The sequence below is a fragment of the Palaemon carinicauda genome, chromosome 39, assembly GCF_036898095.1.
Source record: "Palaemon carinicauda isolate YSFRI2023 chromosome 39, ASM3689809v2, whole genome shotgun sequence".
Classification (NCBI taxonomy): domain Eukaryota; kingdom Metazoa; phylum Arthropoda; class Malacostraca; order Decapoda; family Palaemonidae; genus Palaemon; species Palaemon carinicauda.
Window position 1 is genome coordinate 13637604 of NC_090763.1, and position 10000 is coordinate 13647603.

The 10000-nt window shown below is 42.7% G+C and overlaps 1 protein-coding gene across 1 annotated transcript in view; it reads left to right on the forward strand.

Annotated features, from left to right (window-relative positions):
• Positions 1 to 10000, forward strand: part of LOC137631261 (uncharacterized) — a 775190-nt gene that overhangs the window by 351747 nt on the left and 413443 nt on the right. Inside the window, exons 7-16 of the mRNA XM_068363044.1 lie at positions 461 to 638; positions 730 to 820; positions 912 to 1054; positions 1368 to 1511; positions 1641 to 1739; positions 1866 to 2054; positions 2670 to 2850; positions 3211 to 3264; positions 3788 to 4011; positions 4145 to 4279. Of these exons, the coding sequence (XP_068219145.1) occupies positions 461 to 638; positions 730 to 820; positions 912 to 1054; positions 1368 to 1511; positions 1641 to 1739; positions 1866 to 2054; positions 2670 to 2850; positions 3211 to 3264; positions 3788 to 4011; positions 4145 to 4279 (1438 nt within the window). The remainder of the gene's footprint in view (positions 1 to 460; positions 639 to 729; positions 821 to 911; positions 1055 to 1367; positions 1512 to 1640; positions 1740 to 1865; positions 2055 to 2669; positions 2851 to 3210; positions 3265 to 3787; positions 4012 to 4144; positions 4280 to 10000) is intronic.

Below are 10000 nucleotides of genomic sequence, written 5' to 3' on the forward strand. Positions count from 1 at the left end.
GCACCTTTTTGTGTCAGGGTATGGGAATGTGCAAAGCCATGTTGAGGCACTTTGTGTCCGGGTATGGGAATGTGCAAAGCCATGTTGAGGCACTTTGTGTCCGGGGTATGGGAATGTGCCAAAGCCATGTTGACGCACTTTGTGTCCGGGTATGGGAATGTAAATAGCCACTTTTGGGCACTTTTTTGTGTCAGGGTATGGGAATGTGCAAAGCCATGTTGAGGCACTTTGTGTCCGGGTATTGGAATGTGCAAAGCCATGTTGACGCACTTTGTATCCGGGTATGGGAATGTGCAAAGCCATGTTGACGCACTTTGTGTCCGGGTATGGGAATGTAAAAAGCCACTTTTGGGCACTTTTTTTTGTTTCAGGGTATGGGAATGTGCAAAGCCATGTTGACGCACTTTGTGTCCGGGTATGGGAATGTAAAAAGCCACTTTTGGGCACTTTTTTGTGTCAGGGTATGGGAATGTGCAAAAGCCATGTTGAGGCACTTTGTGTCCGGGTATGGGAATGTGCAAAGCCATGTTGAGGCACTTTGTGTCCGGGTATGGGAATTTAAAAAGCCACTTTTGGCGCAATTTTTTGTGTCAGGGTATGGGAATGTGCAAAGCCATGTTGAGGCACTTTGTGTCCGGGTATGTGGAATGTGCAAAGCCATGTTGAGGCACTTTGTGTCCGGGTATGGGAATGTAAAAAGCCACTTTTGGGCACTTTTTTTTGTTTCAGGGTATGGGAATGTGCAAATCCATGTTGAGGCACTTTGTGTCCGGGTATGGGAATGTAAAAAGCCACTTTTGGGCACTTTTTTGTGTCAGGGGTATGGGAATGTGCAAAGCCATGTTGAGGCACCTTGTGTCCGGGTATTGGGAATGTAAAAAGCCACTTTTGGGCACTTTTTTTTGTTTCAGGGTATGGGAATGTGCAAATCCATGTTGAGGCACTTTGTGTCCGGGTATGGGAATGTAAAAAGCCACTTTTGGGCACTTTTTTGTGTCAGGGTATGGGAATGTGCAAAGCCATGTTGAGGCACTTTGTGTCCGGGTATGGGAATGTAAAAAGCCACTTTTGGGCACTTTTTTTTGTTTCAGGGTATGGGAAATAGTGCAAAGCCATGTTGAGGCACTTTGTGTCCGGGTATGGGAATGTAAAAAGCCACTTTTGGGCACTTTTTTGTTTCAGGGTATGGGAATGTGCAAATCCATGTTGAGGGCACTTTGTGTCCGGGGTATGGGGGGATAATGTAAAAAGCCACTTTTGGGCAATTTTTTGTGTCAGGGTATGGGAATGTGCAAAGCCATGTTGAGGCACTTTGTGTCCGGGTATGGGAATGTAAAAAGCCACTTTTGGGCAATTTTTTGTGTCAGGGTATGGGAATGTGCAAATCCATGTTGAGGCACTTTGTGTCCGGGTTATGGGAATTTAAAAAGCCACTTTTGGGCAATTTTTTGTGTCAGGGTATGGGAATGTGCAAAGCCATGTTGACGCACTTTGTGTCCGGGTATGGGAATGTAAAAAGCCACTTTTGGGCACTTTTTTTTGTTTCAGGGTATGGGAATGTGCAAATCCATGTTGAGGCACTTTGTGTCCGGGTATGGGAATGTATAAAAGCCACTTTTGGGCACTTTTTTTTGTTTCAGGGTATGGGAATGTGCAAAGCCATGTTGAGGCACTTTGTGTCCGGGTATGGGAATGTGCAAAGCCATGTTGACAGGCACTTTGTATCCGGGTATGGGAATGTAAAATAGCCACTTTTGGGCACTTTTTTGTGTCCAGGGTATGGGAATGTGCAAAGCCATGTTGACGCACTTTGTGTCCGGGTATGGGAATGTAAATAGCCACTTTTGGGCACTTTTTTGTGTCAGGGTATGGAATGTGCAAAAGCCATGTTGAGAGCACTTTGTGTCCGGGATATGGGAATGTGCAAAGCCATGTTGACGCACTTTGTATCCGGGTATGGGAATGTAAATAGCCACTTTTTGGGCACTTTTTTGTGTCAGGGTATGGGAATGTGCAAAGCCATGTTGACGCACTTTGTGTCCGGGTATGGGAATGTAAAATAGCCACTTTTGGGCACTTTTTTGTGTCAGGGTATGGGAATGTGCAAAGCCATGTTTGAGGCACTTTGTGTCCGGGTATGGGAATGTGCAAAGCCATGTTGACGCACTTTGTATCCGGGTATGGGAATGTGCAAAGCCATGTTGACGCACTTTGTGTCCGGGTATGGGAATGTAAAAAGCCACTTTTTGGGCACTTTTTTGTGTCAGGGTATGGGAATGTGGCAAATCCATGTTGAGGCACTTTGTTGTCCGGGTATGGAATGTGCAAAGCCATGTTGAGGGCACTTTGTGTCCGGGTATGGGAATGTAAAAAGCCACTTTTGGGCACTTTTTTGTGTCAGGGTATGGGAATGTGCAAAGCCATGTTGAGGCACTTTGTGTCCGGGTATGGGAATGTGCAAAAGCCATGTTGACGCACTTTGTGTCCGGGTATGGGAATGTAAAAAGCCACTTTTGGGCACTTTTTTGTGTCAGGGTATGGGAATGTGCAAAGCCATGTTGAGGCACTTTGTGTCCGGGTATGGGAATGTGCAAAGCCATGTTGACGCACTTTGTGTCCGGGTATGGGAATGTAAAAAGCCACTTTTGGGCACTTTTTTTTTGTTTCAGGGTATGGGAATGTGCAAATCCATGTTGAGGCACTTTGTGTCCGGGTATGGGAATGTAAAAAGCCACTTTGGGCACTTTTTTTTGTTTCAGGGTATGGGAATAGTGCAAATCCATGTTGAGGCACTTTGTGTCCGGGTATGGGAATGTAAAAAGCCACTTTTGGGCACTTTTTTGTGTCAGGGTATGGGAATGTGCAAAGCCATGTTGAGGCACTTTGTGTCCGGGTATGGGAATTTAAAAAGCCACTTTTGGGCAATTTTTTGTGTTAGGGTATGGGAATGTGCAAAGCCATGTTGAGGCACTTTGTGTCCGGGTATGGGAATGTGCAAAGCCATGTTGAGGCACTTTGTGTCCGGGTATGGGAAATGTAAAAAGCCACTTTTGGGCACTTTTTTGTGTCAGGGTATGGGAATGTGCAAAGCCATGTTGAGGCACTTTGTGTCCGGGTATGGGAATGTGCAAAGCCATGTTGACGCACTTTGTGTCCGGGTATCGGGAATGTAAAAAAAGCCACTTTTTGGGCACTTTTTTTTTGTTTCAGGGTATGGGAATGTGCAAATCCATGTTGAGGCACTTTGTGTCCGGGTATGGGAATGTAAAAAGCGCACTTTTCGGGCACTTTTTTGTGTCAGGGTATGGGAATGTGCAAAGCCATGTTGAGGCACTTTGTGTCCGGGTATGGGAATGTGCAAAGCCATGTTGAGGCACTTTGTGTCCGGGTATCTGGGAATGTAAAAAGCCACTTTTGGGCACTTTTTTGTGTCAGGGTATGGGAATGTGCAAAGCCATGTTGAGGCACTTTGTGTCCGGGTATGGGAATGGTGCAAAGCCATGTTGAGGCACTTTGTGTCCGGGTATGGGAATGTGCAAAGCCATGTTGAGGCACTTTGTGTCCGGTATGGGAATGTAAAAAGCCACTTTTTGGGCACTTTTTTGTTGTCAGGGTATGGGAATGTGCAAAGCCATGTTGAGGCACTTTGTGTCCGGGTATGGGAATGTGCAAAGCCATGTTGAGGCACTTTGTGTCCGGGTATGGGAATGTGCAAAGCCATGTTGAGGCACTTTGTGTCCGGGTATGGGAATGTAAAAAGCCACTTTTGGGCACTTTTTTGTGTCAGGGTATGGAATGTGCAAAGCCATGTTGAGGCACTTTGTGTCCGGGTATGGGAATGTGCAAAGCCATGTTGAGGCACTTTTGTGTCCGGGTATGGGAATGTGCAAAAGCCATGTTGAGGCACTTTGTGTCCGGGTATGGGAATGTGCAAAGCCACTTTTGGGCACTTTTTTGTGTCAGGGTATGGGAATGTGCAAGAGCCACTTTTGGGCACTTTTTTGTGTCAGGGTATGGGAATGTGCAAAGCCATGTTGAGGCACTTTGTGTCCGGGTATGGGGAATGTGCAAAGCATGTTGAGGCACTTTGTGTCCGGGTATGGGAATGTAAAAAGCCCACTTTTGGGCACTTTTTTTGTGTCAGGGTATGGGAATGTGCAAAGCCATGTTGAGGCACTTTGTGTCCGGGTATGGGAATGTGCAAAGCCATGTTGACGCACTTTGTGTCCGGGTATGGGAATGTAAAAAGCCACTTTTGGGCACTCTTTTTGTTGTCAGGGTATGGGAATGTGCAAAGCCATGTTGAGGCACTTTGTGTCCGGGTATGGGAATGTGCAAAGCCATGTTCGAGGCACTTTGTGTCCGGGTATGGGAATGTAAAAAGCCACTTTTTGGGCACTTTTTTGTGTCAGGGTATGGGAATGTGCAAAGCCATGTTGAGGCACTTTGTGTCCGGGGTATGGGAATGTGCAAAGCCATGTTGACGCACTTTGTGTCCGGGTATGGGAATGTAAAAAGCCACTTTTTGGGCACTTTTTTTGTGTCTGGGAATGGGGCAAAGCCACGTTTGGGCACTTTTTTGTGTCCAAGAATGGGAATGTGCAAAGCCTCGTTTGAGGCACTTTTTTGTGTCCGGGTATAAGCCATTTACGGTGCTACATTTGGGGTACTTTTTTGTGTCCATGTATTTGAATGTGTAAAGCCCACGTTTAGTCACTTTCTTGTATATGGAGTCCGTGAGGTGCTGATATCACTCTGTGGGACTTATAATTCGGGTACCGAAATGTGCAAAGCCACGTTGTGGTGCTTTTTTATGTCCGGGTAAGGGAATGTGCAAAGCCACTCTGGGGCACTATTTTGTGGCCTAGTGACGGAATTTGCATATTCACGTTACACCATTTTTTTTTGTCAGGGGTAAGGTATTGTACAAAGCCTCATTTGGGCACTATTTTGTGTCCGTGTATGGGAATGTGCTAAGCCGCCTTTAGGCGCTATGTCCGTGTATGGGAATGTAATAGGCCACGTTTGGGCACTTTTTTTTTTGTGTCCATGTATGCGAATGTGCTAAGCCACGTTTGGGCACTTTTTTGTGTACAGGTATTGCAATGTGTCAAGCCACTTTGGGGTACTTTCTTTGTGTCTGGGTATGGGACTGTACAAAGCCACGTTGGGCACTTTCTTGTGTCCGGTTATGAGAATGTACAAAGCCATGTTTGGGCCCTTTTTTTTTTGTGTCTGGGTATGCGAAAGGTGCAGAGGCCACATTTGGAGACTTGCTCAAGTTCGGGTAAGGGCATGTACAAAACCCACATTGTGGTACTTTCTTGTGTCTGGGTATGGGAATGTGCAAATCCACCCAGGGGCACATTTTTGTGTTCGTGTATGGGAAAGTGCATAGCCTTGTTGGGGCACTTTTCATGTTTCTGGGTATGGGAGTATATATCAGTTTAGTGAGATCGGTGTTGCTCTATGGCCATGAGTCATGGTATTACAGTGAAACAATGTCCAATAGATTTAGTAGATTTGAAAACAAAGCCATCACAAGGCTAATGGGAGATAAATGGCAGGACAGGATTAGAAGTGAAACTTAGAAGAGACTACTCGAGTGCCATAGTTTATATATGAAAGATAAATTTTAATGCCGTTACTTCTTAAAATAATTTTATTTAAAATTCATTACTTCTCTTGTAGTTTATTTAATTCCTTATTTCTTTTTCCTCACTGGGCTATTTTTTATTGTTGGAGACCTTGGGCTTATAGCATCCTGCTTTTCCAACTATGGAGTACATTAGGAAGTAATATTAGTAATAGTAAATGTGTTGGAAATATCCATCTTGGTTTAAACTTTTAATTTGCCAGTGAACTGAACAGCAAATCCGCTGTAACTCGTGGAGGGAAACGAGAAAACTATGGAAATCTTGAATCTTATGAATGCCTGTGAAAAATAATTTGCTTTTACGCCTAAATTTCATTGTTTTTAGTATGATTCTCTCTCTCTCTCTCTCTCTCTCTCTCTCTCTCTCTCTCTCTCTCTCTATTACCTGAATAAAGTTGTTATGGCTTAAGGGACCTGTCAGTTGTGCATTCATTTTCCCGTGACTTTCCTAAATCCTAGTCTCTCTCTCTCTCTCTCTCTCTCTCTCTCTCTCTCTCTCTTACCTGAATAAAGTTGTTATCCCCATTCATAATTTGCACGGATGGTTTAAGGGACCTGTCAGTTGTGCATTCATTTTCCCGTGATTTTCCTAAATCTTAGTCACTCTCTCTCTCTCTCTCTCTCTCTCTCTCTCTCTCTCACTCTCTCATTGAAAAGCCAGCCATCTAGAGGCGGTTATATCTTGACAAAACTCGTGGTTTTCCAGAATAGATTCCAGATTAGATAGTCTCCTTCGCCTCTGAAGTCTTTTTGCCGAGCCTTGAAAGAAGGATTTCCATGTATTTCTAACGTTTTTCTGTTCAACTTCCTTCGCTCTAGGGCCTATACACCTTGGTGTATACATAGACTGAGGGTTTGTAAAAGGAACGTTGGTGTGATAGTTTTCGGTGTACGCTATTTTCTCCTTTTTTATAATGACATTTTCATTTTAAAGTACTTAGTTTTTCATTTTTTGAGTTGTAAGATTCATGTCCTTTTATAAATAATTTTTTATATTTTTAACTTGCGATTGTTGGAATGAGATATGGCTGTACTCAAGATTCAGTGTTTAATTAAGTTTAGTTTAGTGTTGGTATTTCTTTTATTTTACTTTACTTTACTTTAAGTACTGTTTTCCTAGTCCTATCACCCTTTGCCCTACAGAACGTAAAAGATCCGTGGTAAGCAGCTCTTCTAGGAGGACACTCCAAAATCAAACCATTGTTCTCTAGTCTTGGATAGTGCCATAGCCTCTGTACCATGGTCTTCCACTCTCTTGGGTTAGAGTTTTCTTGCTTGAGGGTGCAGTCGGGCACACTATTCTATCTCGTTTCTCTTCCTCTTTTTTGTGAAAGTTTTCGATAGTTTATATAGGAAATATTTATTTACATGTCATTGTTCTTAAAATGTTATTTTTTTCTTGTTTCCTTTCCTCACTGGGCTATTTTCCCTGTTGGGGCCCCTGGGCTTATAGCATCTTGCTTTTCCAACTAGGGTTGCAGCGTAGCAAGTAATAATAATAATAATAATAATAATAATAATAATAGAGTATCATAAAGCGTATTCCTCGTTTATTGCCAAATTCATACTATCGAATAAGTTAGAAAACAAAAAAGGCTTTAGACTGTAAACTTTAAAGCACTGGATTTATGTAGCCCCACAAGAGGTTTCTACTTCTAGTAGTACCATTTGACTCGTGAAAATCACTTGAACATTTCAAATTGAAGAATGAGTATTATTATTAATGTTTTAGGTGAATATCTTCGTGTGTGGATGTCGAAAGATTTTGTGGTTAAAGATTCTTTGTCCACCCAGTTTGGAAGAAAAACCAGACATGACACTTCCATACTTTTAATCATAGTTATTATCAGGATACCCCTTATCTATGTCTTCTCCTTTGTTTCCACCACTTCGCGAGTAAGTGGAAATCTTCGATCCTCCTCCAAGCGACTTTTTGCCACAAATTTGTCGTGGCAAGTCGTGACATTTTGTGGCACGAACTGGAAAATTAAAAAAAAAAAAATTACCTCAGAATCACAGCTCACCTGTCCACATTGACACAACGAGTTCATGACGAGTTCATGCATAGTTTTAGCATAGTTTGCGCACTTCCCGCATCGTCCCGACGAGTTCACGAACAGTTCGCGCATAGTTCACGCCGCGTTCACGAAATTTTGTCGTGCCCAAAATTTTGAACATTTCAAAATTCTCGTCACGACATGCCACGATGTCACGACAGGTTCACGACGAGTTCACTCCAGTTCACGACGAGTTCACGACTCGAGTCGTGACAATGCGTGCCACAAATTCGTGCAAGTGTCAGGGTACCTTAAGTTGCCATGTAAACACTCTTAAGGAGATAATATCCCCTTAAAATGAATTCTACCAATAACTTCATCCTTGCAGTATGAGCTGCTGAACAATGCAAACACCAGACCAACATCAATTCAGCCACAGAAAAGGAGGCCTAAATGTGTTCCATCACTTGCTAGGGGAGCAACAAATTTTGAGTAAAAACAGACAAAATAAACTAAAGGTTAAAGAGGTGTCTGGTTTCAGTTCCATCAGAATAGATGCTCACCAGAACGTCAGCCGGGCAAGCCCAATCCCCCCACTGTGGTGCCCTACCACAGCAGTAGCCTCTCTAGTAAACAGCTTAAACTCACTGTCCTGGGCGGGGATCGATCTCTTGCCTTGCGAATGCTAGGCAAACGCGTTACCACTGTACTAGCCAGGAGGCTAGAGCATAATAACTTATTCCTTTATTTCATAGGCCCGGCTTTGTTCAGTCATCTAAGATATCAGTGCCATGCTGTGAGTTCCAATATTACTGTGAATATTTTAAGGCCTGCAAGAAGAAGCCGATGACTTTCTTGTTTTCTAAGTTCTTCGATAATGTGGATTCAACAAATAATGCTGAATATGCTGCTTTATTTGTTAAATTTCTTCTTGTGGGGTGACGAGAAGAGATAAGATACGGAATGAGGTAATTATGGGTACCACATGAGTTAGAAAACTATCAGATAATAGCCAAGAAAGTAGACTGAGGTGGTATGGTCATGTCATGAGAAGAGATGAACAGGAGGAGAGTGATAGAATGGAGGTACAGGGAACGAGGAGGAGAGGGAGACCACAGCGAAGTTGGATGGACAGTATCAAGGATGACCTGCGATCAAAGGGATTAACCGGTGATGAAGTGTGAGACAGAGGTAGATAGAGAAAGCTGACCAGAAACATCGACCCCACATAGAAGTGGGAAAAGATATAGACAAAGAAGAAGCAGCTGAATAAGCTGCGTGATACACTACATAGTTAAGAATGTATACGACCTTGGAGGAAATATATTAATTCTCCTAGTATACGACAAACAAATCTTGATGGTGTGAGGTGCAAATTACTTTAAAGTAAAATCATTTGCATTTCTACTTTTCATAAGGTGGTTTTAATTATGTATGATCAGTTAATTAATCCATGATAATTTATATTAATTGGAAAAGTTCATATCATAGGAGGAAACGTATGGATATATATGGAACTTCTTTGTTTTCCTTTGTAGGAAATCGGTGGAAAGATAAGGTTAATCTCAAGATATTTGACTTGATTCGCATAAGTATCACTTCTGTTTATTTCTGATATGGTCTCTTTCAATTCTTTTCATTCAGCGTTGCTGAAACGTATTTGAAATTCTCAATCTTACTTAAAGTACTTTTTGGGATAAGCAATCTCATTTTGCAACTGAAACTGTACAGTGTAATCCAACTTTGTTCTTTGATTATCAACAATTGAACGAATGATAGATTATTGCAAAAGGCACCAATGAATTCAGAGGTCACGATTTAAATCCAGTCTGCCCATCTGTTGCAATTCGTGATGACGGGGAAATTATGTAAGTGAATCTCTTTTAAGATTTTCCCTGGGCAGTATGTTTGTAATCTGGGTTCTCGCAAACCAAACATTAATCCTAATATATGGCCTTAAAGTTTCAATGCCAATTCTAATATTTAAAGGCCGCTCATAAATGATAGAGGCAAGGGACAGTGACAATGCCCTAATTACCAGGACAATGCCCTAGAGACTGACCATGTATGCATATGATCAGCGCCCAAGCCCCCTCCTGCCTCCCTACAAGCTAGGACTAGGAAGGGCCAGGCAATGGCTGCAGGTAGACCTATGGGCTCCCCTAAACCGCCAAACCTTAGCTCACAAGGATGGTGAGACTACAGGCATTTAAAAAATAAAATAAAATCGAGCTTGAGCAAGACTGGAATCCCTGTCCGGCGATTGCGAGACAAAGATGTTTCCCATACGCCACCACTACCCTTAATTAGTTCTTTTATTTTAGGGTATCTATATCTCCACTTAAGA